Source organism: Procambarus clarkii, chromosome 5, assembly GCF_040958095.1.
Source record: "Procambarus clarkii isolate CNS0578487 chromosome 5, FALCON_Pclarkii_2.0, whole genome shotgun sequence".
In the NCBI taxonomy this organism is placed as follows: Eukaryota; Metazoa; Arthropoda; class Malacostraca; order Decapoda; family Cambaridae; genus Procambarus; species Procambarus clarkii.
The window spans coordinates 28175514-28198932 of NC_091154.1; the positions used below are offsets into that span (position 1 = coordinate 28175514).

Genomic DNA, 23419 nt, shown 5'->3' on the forward strand with positions numbered 1-23419 from the left:
GGCTGTTCTATGAATCCATTTAGACTCGCTGGTTTCATTACGTATGTGTTCTAACAGTTCAACTGCACAATAACGGGATGAAGGAGATCCTGGGCAGGATACACCAGGACTCTGAGCTCACAGGAAGGGCACTGCAGGATGTGATGAATCACCTCATTCGTATATGATTTTTTGTTCTATCCCGAAGAGCGAGTTTATTGGGCAACGTCACTCACCCTGTGAGTGACTAAATGGCTCAATTGTATCCCAATTTTATCACTCACCCTGTGAGTGACTATATTGTTATATCAAAATGTACAGCACCACCCAACGCAGCTGCGTTGTTCATCCTGCCACTTGTTCCCAGACGCAGCTGCGTTGTTCATCACTTGTATCCAGACGCACACGTGAGATACAAGTGACGTCACTTGTACCTCACTGCAGAATGATGTAGAATTTCACACGAACACGAAGAAGAACCTCACACGAATATGGTCAAGCATCTGACACGAATATGTATCTCAGCTCAGGATTCATTCCAGGGGACACTCTTTGGTTCAGTACAGGCTAAGCCTCTTGTATACCTTGAAACATTATGTATACTGTAGCATAATTTCATATATAAAGGAAATTCAAAGACATTAAATCTTAATATTGCATCATGATATCTTTAATTCAGGCCTTTATTGTTAAAATGATTTATACTATATACATTTGTATTGTTTATACAATATTATAAAAGACAGAAATTATTAATAATGTCAGCAGTCTTTAGCAAGAAATGTGATACCTAACGATCGAGTTAAACAGTTACAGCACCGCTCCTGTGCCAGGTAAGTCCACTACGGGCTCACCATAGCCCGTGCTACTTGGAACTTTCTGTTCCAAGTAACGAATCTTAAACAACAACAACAACATCGAGTTAAAAATCCACTTCGGGCTCGCCATAGCCCGTGCTACTTGGAACTTTAGTTCCGAGTTGCTGAATCTAATCAACAATATCGATCGAGTTAATGTGCAGTTACATTTGTGCAACAAATGAACAATACTTTATGTACAATAAATTTGTATAATATAATTTGTACATTGGTTTGTTTTACAAATTGGTTCAGTTACTGCTTCTCTAAATTAATCAATGAGTAATTACAAAATACATAAAACACTTCATGATGCAGTTCAATGACTAGTGAGTAATTACATACCACATGGTACTGCCTCAGTAATCAGTGAGTAATTAGGAAACTATATATAACTCTACAAGATGGCAGATAAGTGACCAATGAGTAAATGTAAAGCATAAATAACACCACAAGATGGTTGGTATATGATCAATGAGTAATTAAATAAGAGACATACACTGTAACACCATTGATATTTCCATAATTCTGGAATTCTTCCAGAGTTTTGGAAAACGACACATGTAGTTCCAATATTCAAGAAAGGGGACAGAGAGGAGGCACTAAATTACAGAACAGTGTCACTGACAAGTATTCCTTGCACAATGCTAGAGAGAGTAATGAGGACGAGAAAAGTGGAGCATCTAGAGAGGATGAACTTTGTAATATAATGGCAGCATGGATTTAGAAAGGGAAAGTCATGCCTGACAAACTTGAACGAGTTCTACGACAAGGTTACTAGAATACGACAAAAAAAGTGAAGGTTGGGTAGATTGCATTTTCCTAGACTGTCAAAAGGCATTTGATACTGTTCCTCGTGAAAGGCTCGTGTACAAGATGGAGAAGAAAGCTGGGATAATTTCGAAAACTCTAAACTAGGTAAGGAATACCTGAAGGACAGAAGACAAAGAGTGACAGTCACAGATGAGTTCTCTAGACGGAGAAATGTAACAAGTGGCGTCCCCCGAGGATCGGGCCTGGGACCATTACTGTTCCTAATTTATGTTAATGATCTACCCGAGGGAGTGACCTCGTACATGGCAGTGTTTGCAGACGATGCCAAAATAATGAGGATTGCAAACATTAGAATGTCGTATAGGAACCGAAATTAGGACGCATTCAAAGCAATCTACAAAGCTTTTGTTAGACCAATACTGAAATATGCAGCACCTGCCTGGAATCCACACCTTGTGAAACATAAGCTGAAGTAAAAAAAAAGTACAGGGGTTTGCTACTAGATTAGTGCCAGAGCTTAGAGGGTTAATTTATGAGAATAGGATGAAGGAACTGGTTCTCACAAGCTTAAAGGACGGAAAGAAACAGAAGAGACATGATAACAACGTACAAGATACTGAAGGGAATAGACCAGGTGGACAAAGACAGTCTCTTTAAGATGAGAGAAAGTAGGACAAGAGGACACAAGAGCAAATAGGTCGAAAAAGTATAAGGAAATACTCGACCCTGTACGGGAGGTCAGCAAGTTTAATGTACCAAGAGTTGTGGAAGTCACCTCCATTCACAACTTTAAGGAAAGGTTCGACAAAGGTATTGTTTGTTAGTAAAATGAAGCTTTAACACAACGGGTACAACAAGGCTATGGGATGGGGTATAAAGAGTTAGATCTCACTTCCCCGTAGTCACTGATATGTAAGTACATGATACTTGATAACAAGCATTGTTCCTAAACAAGGATCACTAATACATAACATTTTCAACTGGCGGAAGTCTCTGTACTGACTTCAGACAATTGCTGTCACTTTAAAACAAACAATAATGGTAATTATCATCATAACAATATCAGCAACATTATGAAAAAGAATTATAAAATTTATGATAATGATCATAATTGAAATTATTTCAGATAAACATCTGACGACGATTAACTGTCAGTTGTTGGAGGTGTTGAGATATCAATATTGAATTAAGCAGCTGCAGAAAACCTTAGTTCCTTAGTTCTTGCGATGCTTAACTTCGATGTCCAAAGGCCTTGGAGAAGGTTGGGGAAGGAAGGAGGAAGAGGATTTGAAATTCTGGACGAGAATGGGGACAATTCTGTGGGGAAATTCTGGACTAACACTATACAGCGATAGTGTTATTCATATATCCGGGACTCATTAATACAGTGTTACCATTGTGTAGCAATGAGGAGCCGGGCCTCCCGCCAGGGGTCGCGGGGGGCGGCGCCGCTGACGGTGTTGTCATCGGTGTGGGGCGACCCTCAACTGTCTGGCTGCTTCGCCCAGATCCTGACCTCATACTGGATCTGGTGGAAATCCTGGAGGATCGTAGCTCCACCTAGATCCTGACCTCGTCATACATTGGGGTGTCTGAGGCTCCTGAAGGATGAGTCAGTGACTCTGGAGGTCCGCCAAGCTTGCTGGTGCGGCCTTCTGGAACGGTTACCTGATTAGTTATGTGTTCTTAACAATATAATTTGTTAAAATTAATAAAAACAATGGTAGTAAAAATGGCACCGCTTACAAATACACAACGGAATATTAAACTCTCACTCACAGCAGTCTCTCATCAAGAGTCATCTATTCTAACATTGGGAGCTGCTCAGGCTCGGTTGTGAATACTCGATGGAAACCAGTGTTCAGCACCTCGCAAATTTCCGTATCACTTTCTGCATGCATTCCTCCCGTTTTCCGTAGTTGTGTCACTTAGTCATCCACTGTAATTTTCCTTCTTATCTGACTATGTAGTTGTTTTGGGGTTTGTTTGCTTTGATAGCAATATCGTTCTCTCAGTTTATTTCCGATACTCTTCATATATTTATGTATTCGTTCCCAACTTGGTTGCATCTATTACTGTTTTCCTCTGTCTTTTGACTTCTTGCCTACCTTCTTGTCTGCTTTTCTACCTACCTTCCTGAATGCATCCCTGCATAATTACCTTCCTCTCTTCCTTTGTGCCTGCTTACCTTCATACCTGCTTTCCTGTCGTCCTGCCTGCATGCATACATGCCTGCTCATCACCTATTCTGCCTACCTGGCTAGCAGTCTGCCTGACTGCGGACATCTCCCAGGGTGCCTCTACGCATGTCTTCATTGCACCTGATATGTAATGGTCATGATGCTATTTCTGTATTGTTTCGACAATTAAAATACAAAATGCATCTTGAATAATACTTTATTATGCAACAGTTATGCATGACTTTGAGGCAAGCTTAAAATTTGCCATAGATTCTCAAATTTTGTATGGACAATATTGGTTTAGAAAGTTTTGGCAACCTATCTACAACTGCACACACTGATGTTCCTGCAACATCAGAGAGAACGTTGGCACAACTTTCAAGAACTTAACAGTAACGTTGAAGCAATGAAAAATTGTTTGTGGGGTATGTGTTGTAAGGGAAGAAGTCCAGCGTATTATTACCTATCAGTGACTACAGAGGAGTGAGGTCTATCTCTTTATGCCGCACCTACTACGCTTGGTGTTCCTGTTTTCTGGATGAGCTCCTGTCCTCCTACAAAGAATGTCGCTTTTCGCTCGTAAGTGTTACATAAGGCCAAACGTTGTCTTACTAGAAAATGGAAGTGACTTGCGAAAATGACGTACTGTTCTGTTTTCTGTTTTGGGTCCTCTGGTAGCTTAGGAGAGGACACCTATAAATTGACCGTTTTCTTGACGTTGAGAAACCTTAGGAGGACGGGCTGTGGGTGAGATCGGATTGAAAGTGAGTGCTTTGGTTAAGCGAGGGAATATGTACTAGGGGAGAGAAAGGTGAGATGGGGGATGACTGGGAGGGTGTGAGCTGGGGGAGCACATGGTAGGTGCTGGGGTGAGAGACGAGAAAGAGGGGGGGAGTGTTAGGGGAGAAGGGAAGGGTGTGCAGAAGAGGAACAGCGAGGGTTTGTGGGGGTGAGATGGGTGTCATGTGTAAGTATGGGAGATGGGAAGAGTGTGGGGGGGGGATAGAGAAAGTGTGAAGATGTTTACAGTGATAAGGGCAGTGTGTTTTAAAAAATAGTTACAGTGATAAGGGGAAACAGGGAGGGTGTGTGAAGCGAAGATGTAGAGGGAGTGTGGAGGAGACCTGGGCTCTGGTGAACCCGGGCACCGCCTGGTGCCTCATCTAGTTAATATTATATTAAGCATTTACTCATGAACCATAACTCACTCTACAGAAAAAGTTTAGGTGTGAGTTTAACGATTTGTGTAAAAAATCTGTGAACAAAGTTCCTGAACCTGAACATCTTCATGATGCTGTAGGGAATCAGAACACCCTCAAGACACTGTAGGAAATCACAACACCCTCAGTATAATAGCGAGATGGCTATTAACAATTAACTGTCATAATATCGAAATAAATATAATAAACATAAGCTCTCGTTACTAACAAATACATTACTGAACACAACTCGGATTGAAGCGGGAGTTAGATGCACAATTATACCAGGAGTCCATAATTACTCAATACATAAGGGTATATTTATGCTGTAGTAAATATTCCCTTCTATGTTCAGTACTTCTAAGTGCTTAAGCTCTTTGAATATATTTTTTACTTGAATATTATCGCCAATTTACCTTAGTAACACCTACAAGTCAACGATACTTTTACGAATCATGCACGCCTTCACTGAAAATAACATTTGAGGGTATCAAGTGAATAATAACAAATTGGTTTGCTTACTTCGGCTGCGACACCAAATGACGACAATAACGAGATCCACAGTGAAGACAATGGTCAGTACGACAACAGGAAGTATTGTACAGTCAACGAGCGCCTGTTCAACGAGCGCCTGTTCAACGAGCGCCTGGGTGTCGTCAGCAGCTGGGGGAAGTGTTGACACAGGCGTCCCAGGCTCTCCCCCAGCGGTGGTGTGGTCGGGGAACGGGTTGAGGCAGTCTGGACCTGGGGCTCTGGTGCTCCAGTAAGACGACCCCTTAGCCACTACCCTCATGTGATAAAACCTGTTCGCCCAGTGCAAGTAATCTATTGGTGATTTGTTTTTACAGTTATCTACTTTGACATAAATTCCCCATGTATCAACTTTCTGCGGTATGTGATAATGACCAGCACTAAACTCAAGGGTGTACCAGCGAGGTCCGTCGTCGACACAAAGGTGTTCTTTGTTAAACACTCCTTCTTGTTCACCATGAGTTACTATCAGTATAAAACGTACAAACTCAAAGTCATCCTCGGGATAAAAGTAAAGAGTACCATTTTGTTGGTCGGTCTTCATAACTTCCTTTAAATTATTACTGACACGAACAGCTTCACTAAAACAGTCCTTCCTCTTTTTCCTCCGCAGAAGGGTCATGTCGGGATGTAAGTGTGACACAATTGGTTGTAAGGGATTCTGCCCCGAGGACTGTGTCTCACCCATCGGTGTGTTTCCTGTTAGTGGCACATCTCTGTTGGAGACCAGTGGTGGGTGTTGCCTGGGGGAGCGGGCTGGCCCTGGGCTGGTAGTTAGCGGGGACTGCTGCAGTCCTGGGTTGGTAGTTAGCAGGGACTGCTGTAGTCCTGGGCTGGTAGTTAGTGGGGACTGCTGTAGTTCAAGGTTGGTAGTTAGCAGGGACTGCTGTAGTCCTGGGCTGGTAGTTAGTGGGGACTGCTGTAGTCCAGGGCTGGTAGTTAGCGATGACTGATGCAGTCCTGGGCTGGTAGTTAGCAGGGACTGCTGTAGTCCTGGGCTGGTAGTTATTGGGGACTGCTGTAGTCCAGGGCTGGTAGTTAGCGATGACTGATGCAGTCCTGGGCTGGTAGTTAGCAGGGACTGCTGTAGTCCAGGACTGGTAGTTAGCGATGACTGATGCAGTCCTGGGCTGGTAGTTAGCGGGAACTGCTGTAGTCGTGGACTGTTTGTTAGCGAAGACTGATGCAGCCAAGAGGAGTGTGGAGGTGTTGCGGGGTTGACGGGTGATGCGAGCTGTAGCAGAGACACGGAGGATGGCCAAGCCCAGCAGCCGCATAGGATTACACACACATTCAGGAGTTTACCCTCCATCAGCGTGTCAGTAATATCTGTTGGTATATAACTAGTCGCTCGAGAGAAGCGAGATACACTAAGCGAGGTCCAGATTTGCGTTGTTGTTGCTCTGTATTGCTTGATAACCCACAGGACGTCTCATCCTGAAACTGATATCTGTCAACTGTTCATTTCTCAGTGTGTTTTCCTAATGTTTATAATACTCCCTTTTTCGGCATGTCAGCTATAAACTGGAATGTGGTGCCTAAACATACTTGTGTTTTACTTCACTCACAGCAGTAAACATTACACTCTCACTCACAACAGTAAACATTACACCCTCACTCACAACAGTAAACATTACATCCTCACACACAGCAGTCTCTCATTAAGGGTCATCTCCTCTTCTAACAATGGGAGCTGCTCAAACTAGGTTGTGAACACTCCGTGGAAACCAGTGTTCAGTACATCGCAGATCTCTTTATCACTTTCTGTATGTATTCCTCCCGTTATCCGTAGTTGTGTCACTTAGTCATCCACTGTCATTTTCCTTCTTACATGACAATGTAGTTGTTCTGGTGATTTCTTTGCTTTGATATCAATATCGTTCTCTCAATTTATTTCCGATACTCTTCTTATATTTATGTATTCGTTCCCAGCTTTGTTGCATCTATTCCTGTTTTCCTCTGATCTTTGATTTCCTGCTTACTTTCATTCCTGCCTTCTTGTCTGCTTTCCTGCCTACCTTCCTGAATGTATCCCTGCCTCACTACCTTCCTGCCTGCTTGCCTCTCTATCTACCTTTCTGTTAAAACTGCTTGCCTGCATTCCTTCCATTCTGTCTGCCTTTATGTGTGCAACATACCTGCTTGCCTTAATGCCTGCTTGCCGTCATACCTGCTTTCCTGTCGTCTTGCCTGCATACTCACATGCCTCCTCATCACCTATTCTGCCTTCCTGGCTAACAGCCTGCTTGACTGCCATCTTCCAGGGTGCCTCTATGCATGCCCTCTTTGCACTTGATATGTAATGGTCATAATCCTATTTCTGTATTATTTCAACAATTAAAATACAAATGTAACTTGAGTAATACTTTATTATGCAACAATTATTGCTTGATTTTTGTTAAACATTTATATATAGTTTTTTATTTGCATGCTTTGAGGCAATGACTTGTATAACTTTGAGGCAAACTTAAAAGTTGCCATAGTTGTTGTCTAATTTTGTATGGACAATATTGGTTTAGAAAGTTCTGGCAACCTATCTACAACTGCACACATTTATGTTCCTGCAACATCAGATAGATCGTTGGCACAACTTTGAAGAATTTTACAGTAACGTTGAAGCAACTAAACAATATTGGTGGGGTATGTGTTGTAAGGGAAGAAGGGGAGTGTATACTTACCTATCAGTGACTACGGGGGAGTGAGGTCTATCTCTTTATGCTCAGCCTACTATGCTTGTTGTGCCTGTTTGCTGGGTGAGCACCTGTCCTCCGACAAAGAATGTCGCTTTTTGCTCGTAAGTGTTACATAAGGCCAAAAATTGTCGTACTAGAAAATCGAAGTGGCTTGCGAAAATAACGTACTGTTCCATTTTCTGTTTTGGGTTCTCTGGTAGGTTGGGAGAGGACACTTTAAATTGACCGTTTTCTCGACGTTGGGAAACCTTAGGAGAACGGGCTGGGGTGAGGTGGGGTTGAAATTGCGTGCTTTGGGAGAGGGAATATGTACTAGGGGAGGGCAAGGGAGGGTGTGTTCTAGTGGGAAGACAGAGAAGGTGTGAGCTGCGGGGGCACATGGGTATGGTATGTGCTGGGGTGGGAGAAAAGGATAGGGGGGGGGAGAAGGGGAGGGTGTAGATAGAAGGAACAGGGAATGTTTGAGGGGGGGGGAGCCTGTGGCATGTGTAAGGGAGATGGGAAGAGTGTGGGGGCGGGGCAATAGAGATGGTGTGAAGATGTTTACAGTGATAAGGGCAGCGTGTTTTGAAAATAGTTACAGTGATAGGGGGAAACGGGGAGAGTGTGTGAAGTGAAGATGTAGAGGGAGTGTGGAGGAGACCTGGGCACTGGTGAACCCGGGCACCGCCTGGTACCTCATCTAGTTAATATTATATTTAGCATTTACACGTAAACCATAACTCGCTCTACAGGAAAAGTGTAGGTGTGAGTTTAACGATTTGTGAGAAAAAGCTATGAATAAAGTTTCTGAACCTGAACTTCATGATGCTGTAGGGAATCAGAACACCCTCAATAAAATAGCGAGATGGCTGTTAACAATTAATTGTCATAATATTGGAATATATATGATGAACATAAGCTCTCGTTACTGACAAATACATTACTGAACACAACTCGGATTGAAGCGGGAGTTAGATCCACAATTATACCACGAGTCCATAATCATTTTATACATAAGGGTATATTTATGCTGTGGTAAATATTCCCTTTTATGTTCAGTACTTCTAAGTGCTTCATTACATTTACATGCTTTATTTTTTTACTTGAATATTATCGCCTATTTACCTTAGTAACACCTAAAAGCCAACGATACTTTTACGAATCATGCACGCCTTCACTGGCAATAACATTTGAAGGTATATCAAATGAATTATAACAAATGGGTTTGCTTACTTCGGCTGCGACACCAAATGACGACAATAACGAGATCCACAGTGAAGACAAAGTCAGTACGACAACAGGCAGTATTGTACAGTCAACGAGCGCCTGGGTGTTGTGGACAACTGAGGGAAGTGTTGACACAGGCGCCCCAGGCTCTCCCCCAGCGGTGGTGTGGTTGTGGAGCGGGTTGAGGCAGTCTGGACCTGGTATTCTGGTGCTCCAGTAAGACGACCCCTTAGTCACTACCCTCATGTGATGAAACCAGTTCGCCCCGTACAAGTACTCTATTGGTGATTTGTTTTTACAGGTATTTACTTTTACATTAATTCCCCATGTTTTGTAATTAAACGGACTGTAATGAACACCAGCACCAAACTCAAAGGTATACCAGCGACGTTTGTCCTTGATACAAAGGTCTTCTTTGTTAAACACTCCGTCTTGTTCACCATGAGTTACTGTCAGTATAATACGTACAAACTCAAAGTCATCCTCGGGATAAAAGTAAAGAGTACCACTTTGTTGGTCGGTCTTCATAACTTCCTTTAAATTATTACTGACACGAACAGCTTCACTAAAACAGTCATTCCTCTTTTTCCTCCGCAGAAGGGTCATGTCGGGATATAAATGTGACACAATTGGTTGTAAGGGATTCTGCCCCGCGGACTGTGTCTCACCCATCGGTGTGTTTCCTGTTAGTAGGACATCTCTGGTGGAGACCAGTGGTGGGTGTTGGCTGGGGGAGCGGGCTGGTCCTGGGCTGGTCGTTAGCGGGGGCTGATGTCGTCCTGGGCTGATAGTTAACGGGGACAACTGAAGTCCTGGGCTGGTAGTTAGCAGGGACAGCTGTAGTCCTGGGCTGGTAGGTAGCAGGGGCTGCTGTAGTCCTGGGCTGGTAGTTAACAGGGACTGCTGTAGTCCTGGGCTGGTAGTTAGTGGGGACTGCTGTAGTCCTGGGTTGGTAGTTAGTGGGGACTGCTGTAGTCCTGGGCTGGTAGTTAACAGGGACTGCTGTTGTCCTGGGCTGGTAGTTAGCAGGGGCTGCTGTAATCCTGGGCTGGTAGTTAACGGGGACTGCTGTAGTCCTTGGCAGGTAGTTAGTGGGGACTGCTGTAGTCCTTCGCTGGTAGTTAGTGGGGACTGCTGTAGTCCTGGGCTGGTAGTTAACAGGGACTGCTGTAGTCCTGGGCTGGTAGTTAACAGGGACTGCTGTAGTCCTGGGCTGGTAGTTAACAGGGACTGCTGTAGTCCTGGGCTGGTAGTTAGCAGGGGCTGCTGTAATCCTGGGCTGGTAGTTAACAGGGACTGCTGTAGTCCTTGGCAGGTAGTTAGTGGGGACTGCTGTAGTCCTTCGCTGGTAGTTAGTGGGGACTGCTGTAGTCCTGGGCTGGTAGTTAACAGGGACTGCTGTAGTCCTGGGCTGGTAGTTAACAGGGACTGCTGTAGTCCTGGGCTGGTAGTTAACAGGGACTGCTGTAGTCCTGGGCTGGTAGTTAGCAGGGACTGTTGTAGTCCTGGGCTGGTAGTTAGTGGGGACTGCTGTAGTCCTGGGCTGGTAGTTAACAGGGACTGCTGTAGTCCTGGGCTGGTAGTTAACAGGGACTGCTGTAGTCCTGGGCTGGTAGTTAACAGGGACTGCTGTAGTCCTGGGCTGGTAGTTAGTGGGGACTGCTGTAGTCTTGGGCTGATAATTAGCGAAGACTGCTGTAGCCAAGTGGAGTGCAGAGGTGTTGTGTGGTTAATGTGTGATGTGAGCAGTGCCAGAGACGCAGAAGATGGAATATAGTCCCGCAAGACTATGCCCATCGTCCAGTACCCCCATAGAATCACGCACACTTTCTGGAGCGTCCCTTCCATCAGAGACTTTTAATAGTTTCTCTTGGTATACCCAGTCGTCAGAAAGCCCTGAGATACACTAAACAGGGTCCAGCTCACAAGACGTCTCTTCGTGTAACCTATCCGTCAACTGTTCGTTTCTTACTGTGTTGTCTTTTATGCTTGTCTTGCTCGCTTTTACGGCACCCCAATCTTCACACACGCACACACACACACACACACACACACACACACACACACACACACACACACACACACACACACACACACACACACACACACACACACACACACACACACACACTGGAAAAGGTTCAAAGGTTTGCCACCAGACTAGTACCCGAGCTGAGAGGTATGAGCTACGAGGAGATACTACGGGAATTAAACCTCACTTCGCTGGAAGACAGAAGAGTTAGGGGGGACATGATCACCACATTCAAGATTCTGAAGGGAATTGATAGGGTAGATAAAGACAGTCTATTTAACACAAGGGGAACATGCACAAGGGGACACAGGTGGAAACTGAGTGCCCAAATGAGCCACAGAGATATTAGAAAGAACTTTTTTAGTGTCAGAGTGGTTGACAAATGGAATGCATTAGGAAGTGATGTGGTGGAGGCTGACTCCATACACAGTTTCAAGTGTAGATATGATAGAGCTCGATAGGCTCAGGAATCTGTACACCTGTTGATTGACGGTTGAGAGGCGGGACCAAAGAGCCAGAGCTCAACCCCCTCAAACACAACTAGGTGAGTACAACTAGGTGAGTGCACACACACACACACACACATACACACACACACACACACACACACACACACACACACACACACACACACACACACACACACACACACACACACACACACACACACACACACACATACACACACACACACACACACACACACACACACACACACACACACACACACACACACACACACACACACAAGAGGTCTGGGAAAGGAGAGTTGACTACAGGAAAGGGGACTATAGGATGATAAGGGACTATCTGGGAGAAGTGCAGTGGGAGGAAGAAATTTGAGGAAAAAGAGTTCAAGATATGATGGACCTAGTCATACAGAAATACCAGGAGGCCGAAGAGAGATTTATACCAACAGTAAAGAGAAAAATAAGGGCATATACTAACCCATGGTTTAATAGACAGTGCCAGGAAGCAAAAATGGCCAGCAGGCGGAAGTGGAGGAAGTACAGAAGACAAAGGACAAAGGACAACAGGATCAGATGCAACAGAGCTAGGAACGATTACATTAACATAAGACGAACATCGGAAAGGGACTATGAGAACGATATTGCGATGAAAGCAAAAAAGCAACCTAAGTCACCACACAGCCATATAAGAAAAAAAATGTTGGTGAACGACCAAGTGACAAGACTAAGGAAAACAGAGGGGGCATATACTGAAAGTGACAAGGAAATCTGCGAGGCACTGAATGCCAGTTTCCATGGAGTGTTCACTACCGAGCCTGAGCAGCTCACATTGTTAGAAGGGATTACCCTAGATGAAAGACTATCAGATATAGAGGTGACAGCAGAGGAGATAATGAGACAGTTGACAACACTGGATGCAACTAACGCGGTTGGGCCAGACAAAGTATCACCGTGGATACTAAAAGAAGCAGCGCAGGCCCTCAGCGTGCCTCTGGCAATGATTTTTAATGAGTCACTTATGTCGGGAGAATTGCCCAGTTGCTAGAAGAAGGCAAATGTCGTACCGATCATCAAGAAAGGCGATAGGGAGGAGGCACTTAACTTTAGACCTGTATCACTGACAAGCATCCCCTATAAAATACTAGAAAGAATAATTAGGCTACGACTGGTTGCACACCTGGAAAACGTTAGGTTTGTGAACAAACATCAACATGGGTTCTGGAAAGGGAAATCGTACCTAACAAACCTTTTGGAATTCTATGATAAAATAACGAGGATAAGACAGGACAGAGATGGTTGGGCAGATTACATATTTCTGCACTGCCAAAAAGCCTTTCATACAATACCGCACATGAGACTGCTGTTCAAACTCGAGAGGCAGGCGTGGGTGGGAGGAAAGGTCCTAGCATGGATAAGGAACTACCTAACAGGAAGGAGCCAAAGAGTTACGGTAAGGGGCGAGAAGTCCGATTGGCGAACAGTAACGAGTGCAGTACCACAAGGATCGATGCTGGGACTTATTCTATTTCTAATATATGTTACCGACATGTTTACAGGAGTAGAGTCCTACATGTCGATGTTCGCGGATGACGCAAAGTTGATGAGAAGAATTGTGACAGATGAGGATTGCAGGATCCTCCAAGAGGACTTGAACAGGTTGCAGAGATGGTCAGAGAAATGGCTACTGTAGTTCAACACGAGCAAATGTAAAGTTATGGAAATGGAACTAGGTGATAGGAGACCAGAGGAACAGTACACAATGAAGGGGAACTGCTTACCTGTGACGACGCGAGAAAAAGACCTGGGCGTGGACGTAACACCTAATCTGTCTCCTGAAGCACATATAAATAGGATAACGACAGCAGCGTACTCTACACTGGCAAAAGTCAGAACATCATTCAGAAACCTAAGTAAGTAGGCCTTTAGGGTTCTTAATTTATTTACACTGCCTGCATGAGGCCAGTCTTAGAGTATGCCGCCTCATCATGGAGTCCCCATCTGAAGAAGCATATAAGGAAACTGAAAAAGGTTCAGAGGTTTGCAACGAGACTCGTCCCAGAGCTACGAGGGATGGGGTATGAGGAGCGCCTGAGGGAACTGTGCCTTACGACACTAGAAAGAAGAAGGGAGAGGGGGGACATGATAGGAACGTATAAAATACTCAGAGGATTGACAGAGTGGACATAGACGAAATGTTCACACGGAATAGTAACAGAACGAGGGGACATGGGTGGAAGCTGGAAACTCAGAGGAGTCACAGGGATGTTAGGAAGTTTTCTTTTAGCGTGAGAATAGTGGGAAAATGGAATGCACTTCAGGAACAGGTTGTGGAAGCAAATACTACTCATAATTTAAAAACTAGGTATGATAGAAAATAGGACCATAGTCATTGCTGTAAACAACCGATGCCCGAAAGGTGGAATCCAAGAGTCAATGTTCGATATTGCAGACACAAATAGGTGAGTACAAATAGGTGAGTACACACACACAAGAGGGAGTGAGAGACGACAAATCATGTCGACATACAAGAAAGGCGACAATACAGAGACGGACTTCCTGGCCAGGGTACAGCAGGACTTTGAGCTCACAGGAAGGGCGCTACAGGATGTGATGAATCACCTCATTCGTATATGATTTGTTTGTTCTGTTCCGAAGAGCGAGTTTATAGGGTAACGCCACTCATCCTGTGAGTGAGTATATTGCCTTATCAAAATGTACAGCACCACCCAACGCAGCTGCGTTGTTCATCACTTGTTTCCAGACGCACAAGTGAGGTACAAGTGACGTCACTTGTACCACTCACTCGAAAATGATGTAGCATTTCACACGAACACAAAGATGATGAATCACCTCACAGGAATATGTAACTCAGCTCAGGATTCGTTCCAGGGGACACTCTGGTTCAGTACAGGATAAGCCTCTTGTATACCTTGAACCAATATGTATACTGTAGCCTAATTTCAACTGTAAAGAAAATTCAAAAACATTAAATCTTAATATTTTATTGCATAATGATATCTTGAGAATTCAGACCTTTTTTGTTAAAATTGTTTATACAATATACAATTTTATATTCTATACAGTATTATAAAAACAGAAATTATTAATAATGTCAGCAGTCTTCAGCAAGAAATGTGATACCTAACGATCGAGTTATAAGTCCACTTTGGGCTCGCTATAGCCCGTGCTACTTGCAACTTTAGTTCCGAGTAGCTGAATCTAAACAACAACAACGTTAATGTGCAGTTGAATTTGTGCAACATATTAACAATATTTTATGTACAATAAATTTGAATAACATAATTTGTACATTAATTTGTTCTACAAATTGGTTCAACTGCTGCTTCTCTATGTTAATCAAAGAGTAATTAAAAAAAATTATAAAACACTTCATGATGTAGTTCAATGACTAGTGAGTAATTATATAACATATGGTACTGCCTCAGTAATCAGCGAGTAATTAGGAAACTATATATAACTCTACAAGATGGCAGTTAGGTGATCAATGAGTAACTGTAAAACACAAATAACACCACAAGATGTTAGGTATATGATTAATGAGTAATTAAATAAGGCACATACACTGTAACACCATTGATATTCCCATAATTCTAAAATTCTTATAGAGTTATGGAATAAGACACACGTAGTTCCAATATTCAAGAAAGGCGGACAGAGAGGAGGCACTAAATTACAGACCAGTGTCACTGACAAGTATTCCTTGCGAAGTGCTGAGAGAGTGATCAGGTCAAGAATAGTGGAGCATCGAGAGATGATGAAATTTGTAATAGAATGGCAGCATGGATTTAAAAGGGGAAAGTCATGCCTGACAAACTTGAACGAGTTCTACGACAAGGTTACTAGAATACGACAAGAAAAAGTAGGCTGGGTAGATTGCATTTTCCTAGACTGTCAAAAGACATTTGATACTGTTCCTCGTGAAAGGCTCGTGTACAAGATTTAGAAGAAAGCTGGGATAATTGGGAAAACATTAATCTGGATAAGGGAATACCTGAAGGACAGAAGATAACGAGTCACAGTGAGAGGCGAGGTCTCCAGCTGGAGGAATGTAACAGGTGGGATCCCCAGAGGATCGGTCCTGGGACAACTACTGTTGCTAATTTATGCTAATGATCTACCTGAGGGAGTGACCTCGTACATGTCAATATTTGCAGACGATGCCAAAATAATGAGGAATGTGAAAATAGAGGAGGATTGCAGTATAACAAAATCCATAAATTGACAAGCAAGTGGTTGATGGAGTTCAGTCCCAATAAGTATAAGGCAATGAAGATGGGGAAGGAAGAAAGAAAGAAAGAAGACCAGAAGGTGTCTACACCATTAATGGAAGGCAATTGCAGGAATGTGAGAGAAAGAAATTTGGGAGTGGATATAATTCCATCACTAACACCAGAGGCACACACAGGCAGGGTGACATCAGCAGCATATGAGACGCTGGCAAACATTAGAACGTCGTTTAGTAACTTAAGTCAGGGCGCGTTCAAAGCAATCTACACAGCTTTTGTTAGCTCAATACTGGAATATGCAGCACCTGCTTGGCATCCATACCTTGTGAAACATACAACTATAATCGAAAAAGTGCAGAGGTTTGCTACTAGATTATTGCCAGAGCTTAGAGGGTTAAGTTATGATGATAGGCTGAAGGAACTGGATCTCACAACCTTGGAAGACAGAAGAAATAGAGCAGATATGGTAACAACGTACAAGATACTGAGGGGAATAGACAAGGTGGACAAGGACAGCCTCTAAGTTTAGAGAAAGTGGGACAAGAGAACACAAGTGGAAGCTGGAGTCACAAATGAGTCGAAGAAATATAAGGAAGTACTCGACCCTGTACGGGAGGTCAACAAGCGGAATATACCAAGAGTTGTGGAAACCGCCTCCATCCATAACTTTAAGGAAAGGTTCGACAAAGATAGAATAGCGAAGCTTTAACGCAACTGGTACAACAAGGCTGGTTCTCGGGGCATGAAAAGAAAGACCTCACTTCCCCGTAGTCACCGAAAGGTAAGAATATGATACTGTACTTGATAACAAGCATTGTTCCTAAACAAGGATCACTAATACATAACATTTTCAACTGGCGGAAGTCTCTGTACTGACTTCAGACAATTGCTGTCACTTTAAAACAAACAATAATGATAATTATCATCATAACAATATCAGCAACATCATTAAACACAATTTTTAAATTTATGATAACGATCATAATTTCAATTATGAAGATAAACATCTGACGACGATTAATAACTGTCAGTTGTTGGAGGTGTTGAGATATCAATATTGAATTAAGCAGCTGCAGAAAACCTTAGTTCCTTAGTTCCTGCGATGCTTAACTTCGATGTCCAAAGGCCTTGGAGAAGGTTGGGGAAGGAAGGCGGGAGAGAATTTGAAATTCTGGACAAGAATGGGGACAATTCTGTGGGGAAATTCTGGACTAACACTATACAGCGATAGTGTTATCCATATATCCGGGACTCATTAATACAGTGTTACCATTGTATAGCAAGGAGGAGCCGGGCCTCCCGCCAGGGGACGCGGGGGGCAGCGCCGCTATCGGTGTTGTCCCCGGTGTGGGGCGACCGTCAACTGTCCGGCTGCTTCGCCCAGATCCTGACCTCATACTGGATCTGGTGGAAATCCTGGAGGATCGTAGCTCCGCCTAGATCCTGACCTCGTCATACATTGGGTTGTCTGAGGCTTCTGGAGGATGAGTCCGTGACGCTGGAGGAATGCCAAGCCTGCCGGTGCGGCCTTCTGGAACAGTTATCTGATTAGTTATGTGTTCTTACCAATTTAATTTGATAAAATTAGTAAATACAATGGTAGTACAAATGGCAACTCTTACAAATACACAACGGAATATTAAACTCTCACTTGCAGCAGTAAATATTACATCCTCACACACAGCAGTCTCTCATTAAGGGTCATCTCCTCTTCTAACAATGGGAGCTGCTCAGACTGGGTTGTGAACACTCCGAGGAAACCAGTGTTCAGTACCTCGCAGATCTCCTTATCACTTTCTGCATGTATTCCTCCCGTTATCCGTAGTTGTGTCACTTAGTCATCCACTGTCATTTTCCTTCTTATATGACTATGTAGTTGTTTTGGTGGTTTCTTTGCTTTGATATCAATATCGTTCTCTCAATTTATTTCCGATACTCTTCTTATATTTAGGTATTCGTTCCCAACTCTGTTGCACCTATTCCTGTTTTCCTCTGTTCTTTGAATTCCTGCCTACCTTCATTCCTACCTTCTTGTCTGCTTTCCTGCCTACCTTCCTGAATGCATCCCTGCCTCCCAACCTTCCTGCCTGCCTTTCCACTGTAGATAATCAGAACACAGTCAAGACACTGTAGGAATCAGAACACCCTCAAGACACTGTAGATAATCAGAACACCCTCAAGACACTGTAGAGAATCAGAACACCCTCAATATAAGAGCGAGATGGCTATTAACAATTAACTGTCATAATATCGGAATATATATAATGAACCTAACCTCTCGTTACTGACAACTACATTACTGAACGCAACTCGGATTGAAGCAGGAGTTAGACCCACAATTATACCACGAGTCCATAATCATTATATACATAAGGGTATATATGCTGTGGCAAATATTCCCTTCTATGTTCACTACTTCTAAGTGCTTAAGCTCTTTGAATATATTTTTTACTTGAATATTATCGCCAATTTATCTTAGTACGCAACACCTACCAGCAAACTATATTTTTACGAATCATTAACCCTTTCACTGGTAATAACATTTGAGGGTATATCAAGTGAATTATAACAAATGGGTTTGCTTACTTCGGCTGCGACACCAAATGACGACAATAACGAGATCCACAGTGGAGACAATGGTCAGTACGACAACAGGAAGTATTGTATGATCAACGAGCGTCTGGGTGTCGTCAGCAGCTGAGGGGAGTGTTGCCACAGGCGCCCCAGACTCTCCCCCAGCGGTGGTGTCGTCAGCAGCTGAGGTGAGTGTTGACACAGGCGCCCCAGACTCTCCCCCAGCGGTGGTGTCGTCAGCAGCTGAAGGGAGTGGTGCCACAGGCGCCCCAGACTCTCCCCCAGCGGTGGTGTCGTCAGCAGCTGAGGGGAGTGTTGCCACAGGCGCTCCAGGCTGTCCCCCAGCGGTGGTGTGGTCGGGGAGCGGGTTGAGGCAGTCTGAACCTGGGGCTCTGGTGCTCCAGTAAGACGACCCCTTAGCCTCTACCCTCATGTGATAAAACCAATTTAGATAATACAAGTAAGATGTTGGCGAATGATTAATACAATTATCTACTTTGACCATAATTCCCCATTTAATAGCCCCAGGAAGAGCCTCATAAGTACTAAACGCAAGAGTATACCAGCGTTGTGTTTCCTTGACACAAAGGTCACCTTTGTTAAACACTCCGTCTTGTTCACCATGAGTTACTGTCAGTATAATACGTACAAACTCAAAGTCATCCTCGGGATAAAAGTAAAGAGTACCACTTTGTCGGTCGGTCTTCATAACTTCCTTTAAATTATTACTGACACGAACACCTTCACTAAAACAGTCCATCCTCTTTTTCCTCCGCAGAAGGGTCGTGTTGGGATATAAATGTGACACAATTGGTTGTAAGGGATTCTGCCCCGATGACTGTGTCTCACCAATCGGTGTGTTTCCTGTTAGTGGCACATCTCTGGTGGAGACCAGTGGTGGGTGTTGCTTGGGGGAGCGGGCTGGTCCTGGCCTGGTAGTTAGTGGGGACTGTTGTAGTCCTGGGCTGGTAGTTAGCGGAGACTGATGTAGTCCTGGGCTGGTAGTTAGCGAGGAGTGCGGTAGTCGTGGACTGGTACTTAGTGAATACTGTTGCAGCCAAGAGGAGTACAGAGGTGTTGCGGGGTTGATGGGTGATGCGAGCTGTGGCAGAGACGCGGAGGATGGCCAATCCCAGCAGCCACATAGGATTACACACACATTCAGGAGTTTACCCTCCATCAGCGTGTCTGTAATATCTCTTTGGTATATAACTAGTCACCCGAGAGAAACGATATACACTAAGCCAGGTCCAGATCTGCGTTGTTGTTGCTCTGTGTTGCTTGATAACCACAGGACGTCTCATCCTGTAGCTGATATCTGGCAACTGTTCACTTGTTAGGTTTTCCTTATGTTTATAATGCTCTTTTTTCGACATGTCAGCTATAAACTGGAATGTGGTGTCTAAACACACACATGTTTTACACCTTCACTTACAACAGTAAACATTACACCCTCACTCACAACAGTAAATGTTACACCCTCACTCACAGCAGTAAATATTTCACCCTCACTCGCAACAGTAAATATTTCACCCTCACAACAGTAAACATTACACCCTCACTCACATCAGTAATCATTAGACTCTCACTCAAAACAGTAAATATTTCACCCTCACTCACAACAGTAATCATTACGCTCTCACTCACAACAGTAAGTATTTCACCCTCACTCATAACAGTAAACATTACACCCTCACTCACAACAGTAAATATTACATCTTCACACACAGCAGTCTCTCATTAAGGGTCATCTCCTCTTCTAACATTGGGAGCTGCTCAGACTGGGTTGTGAACACTCCGTGGAAACCAGTGTTCAGTACCTCGCAGATCTCCTTATCACTTTCTGTATGTATTCCTCCCGTTATCCGTAGTTGTGTCACTTAGTCATCCACTGTCATTTTCCTTCTTACATGACTATGTAGTTGTTTTGGTGATTTCTTTGCTTTGATATCAATATCGTTCTCTCAATTTATTTCCGATACTCTTCTTATATTTATGTATTCGTTCTCAGCTTTGTTGGATCTATTCCTGTTTTCGTCTGTTCTTTGATTTCCTGCCTACTTTTATTCCTACCTTCTTGTCCGCTTTCCTGCCTATCTTCCTGTATGTATCCCTGCCTCACTACCTTCCTGCCTGCTTGCCTCTTTATCTACCTTTCTGTCAAAACTGCCTGCCTGCATTCCTACCATCCTATCTGCCTTTATGTGTGCTTGCCTTAATGCCTGCTTTCCTGTCGTCTTGCCTGCATGCTCATATGCCTGCTCATCACCTATTCTGCCTACCTGGCTAACAGCCTGCCTGACTGCCATCTTCCAGGGTGCCACTATGCATGCCCTCATTGCACTTGATATGTAATGGTCATAATCCTATTTCTGTATTATTTCAACAATTAAAATACAAATGTAACTTGAGTAATACTTTATTATGCAACAATTATTGCTTGATTTTTGTTAAACATTTATATATAGCTCTTTATTTGCATGCTTTGAGGCAATGACTTGTATAACTTTGAGGCAAACTTAAAAGTTGCCATAGTTGTTGTCTAATTTTGTATGGACAATATTGGTTTAGAAAGTTCTGGCAACCTATCTACAACTGCACACATTTATGTTCCTGCAACATCAGATAGATCGTTGGCACAACTTTGAAGAACTTCACAGTAACGTTGAAGCAACTAAACAATATTGGTGGAGTATGTGTTGTAAGGGAAGAAGGGGAGTGTATACTTACCTATCAGTGACTACGGGGGAGTGAGGTCTATCTCTTTATGCTCAGCCTACTATGCTTGTTGTGCTTGTTTGCTGGATGAGCACCTGTCCTCCTACAAAGAATGTCGCTTTTCGCTCGAATGTTTTACATAAGGCCAAAAATTGTCGTACTAGAAAATGGAAGCGGCTTGCGAAAATAACGTAATGTTCCGTTTTCTGTTTTAGGATCTCTGGTAGGTTAGGAGAGAACGTTTTCTTGACGTTGGGAAACCTTAGGAGGAAAGGCTGGGGCAATATACGGTTGAAAGTGCGTGCCTTGGGAAAGATAGCGAATATGTACAAGGAGAGAGAAAGGGAGGGTGTGTTCTAGTGGGGAGACAGAGAGGGTGTGAACTGCGGGAGCATATGGGTATGGTATGTGCTGGGGTGGGAGACAAGGAAGGGGGGAGTTAGGAGAGTATACAGAGGAGGAACAGTGAGCGTTTGAGGGGGTGAGATGGGTGGCATGTGTAAGTAAAGAGGATGGGAAGAGTGTGGAGCAGGGAAATAGAGAAGTTGTGAAGATGTTTACAGTGATAAGGGCAGCGTGTTTTGAAAATAGTTACAGTGGTAGGGGGAAACCGTGAGGGTGTGTGAAGTGAAGATGTAGAGGGAGTGTGGAGGAGACCTGGGCACTGGTGAACCCGGGCACCGCCTGGTACCTCATCTGGTTAATATTATATTTAGCATTTACACGTAAACCATAACTCACTCTACAGGAAAAGTGTAGGTGTGAGTTTAACGATTTGTGAGAAAAAGCTATGAATAAAGTTTCTGAACCTGAACTTCATGATGCTGTAGGGAATCAGAACACCCTCAATATAATAGCGAGATGGCTGTTAACAAATAATTGTCATTATATTGGAATAAATATGATGAACATAAGCTCTCGTTACTGACAACTACATTACTGAACACAACTCGGATTGAAGCGAGAGTTAGATCCACAATTATACCACGATTCCATAATTACTTTATACATAAGGGTATATATGCTGTGGTAAATATTCCGTTCTATGTTCAGTACTTCTAAGTGCCTAATTACATTTACTTGCTTTATTTTTTTACTTGAATATTATCGCCAATTTACCTTAGTAACACCTAAAAGCCAACGATACTTTTACGAATCATGCACCGCTTCACTGGTAATAACATTTGAAGGTATATCAAATGAATTATAACAAATTGGTTTGCTTACTTCGGCTGCGACACCAAATGACAAAAATAACGAGATCCACAGTGAAGACAATGGTCAGTACGACAACAGGAAGTATTGTACAGTCAACGAGCGCCTGTTCAACAAACGCCTGGGTGTCGTCAGCAGCTGAGGGAAGTGTTGACACAGGCGTCCCAGGCTGTCCCCCAGTGGTGGTGAGGTCGGGGAGCGGGTTGAGGCAGTCTGGACCTGGGGCTCTGGTGCTCCAGTAAGACGACCCCTTAGCCACTACCCTCATGTGATAAAAGCTGTTCGCCCAGTGCAAGTAATCTATTGGTGATTTGTTTTTACAGTTATCTACTTTGACATAAATTCCCCATGTATCAACTTTCTGCGGTATGTGATAATGACCAGCACTAAACTCAAGGGTGTACCAGCGAGGTCCGTCCTGCCTACCTTCCTGAATGTATCCCTGCCTCACTACCTTCCTGCCTGCTTGCCTCTCTATCTACCTTTCTGTTAAAACTGCCTGCCTACATTCCTTCCATTCTGTCTGCCTTTATGTGTGCTTGCCTTCATACCTGCTTGCCTTAATGCCTGCTTACCTTCATACCTACTTTCCTGTCGTCTTGCCTGCATCCTCATATGCCTGCTCATCACCTATTCTGCCTACCTGGCTAACAGCCTGCCTGACTTCCAGGGTGCCTCTATGATGCCCTCATTGCACTTGATATGTAATGGTCATAATACTATTTCTGTATTATTTCAACA

General features: G+C 43.6%; 2 protein-coding genes across 6 annotated transcripts; both read right to left on the reverse strand.

The window, feature by feature from the left end:
• Window positions 1-677: 677 nt before the first annotated feature.
• LOC123762439 (uncharacterized) lies at window positions 678-6865 on the reverse strand. Of its 3 annotated transcripts, none has more exons than XM_045748973.2 (2): window positions 5512-6865; window positions 678-3262 (listed from the first exon to the last, which is right to left on the reverse strand). In XM_045748973.2, the coding sequence occupies exons 1-2, from the start codon at window positions 6830-6832 to the stop codon at window positions 3171-3173; spliced, it is 1413 nt and encodes a 470-aa protein (XP_045604929.2). In that variant the 5' UTR covers window positions 6833-6865; the 3' UTR covers window positions 678-3170. The 3 variants fall into 3 exon arrangements, with proteins under 3 accessions (XP_045604929.2, XP_045604923.2, XP_045604933.2); XM_045748967.2 differs by having other exon boundaries at window positions 678-3265; XM_045748977.2 differs by lacking the exon at window positions 678-3262 and adding an exon at window positions 4026-4531.
• On the reverse strand, window positions 678-21623 carry LOC138349478 (uncharacterized). 3 transcript variants are annotated; one of them, XR_011221979.1, is made up of 3 exons: window positions 18758-21622; window positions 15066-17702; window positions 678-769 (listed from the first exon to the last, which is right to left on the reverse strand). XR_011221979.1 is itself a non-coding variant. In XM_045748998.2 (2 exons), the coding sequence occupies exons 1-2, from the start codon at window positions 19923-19925 to the stop codon at window positions 17608-17610; spliced, it is 1260 nt and encodes a 419-aa protein (XP_045604954.2). In that variant the 5' UTR covers window positions 19926-21623; the 3' UTR covers window positions 14911-17607. The 3 variants fall into 3 exon arrangements, 2 of the variants coding, with proteins under 2 accessions (XP_045604954.2, XP_045604939.2); XM_045748998.2 differs by lacking the exon at window positions 678-769 and having other exon boundaries at window positions 14911-17699; window positions 18758-21623; XM_045748983.2 differs by lacking the exon at window positions 678-769 and having other exon boundaries at window positions 14911-17702.
• Window positions 21624-23419: the final 1796 nt, after the last annotated feature.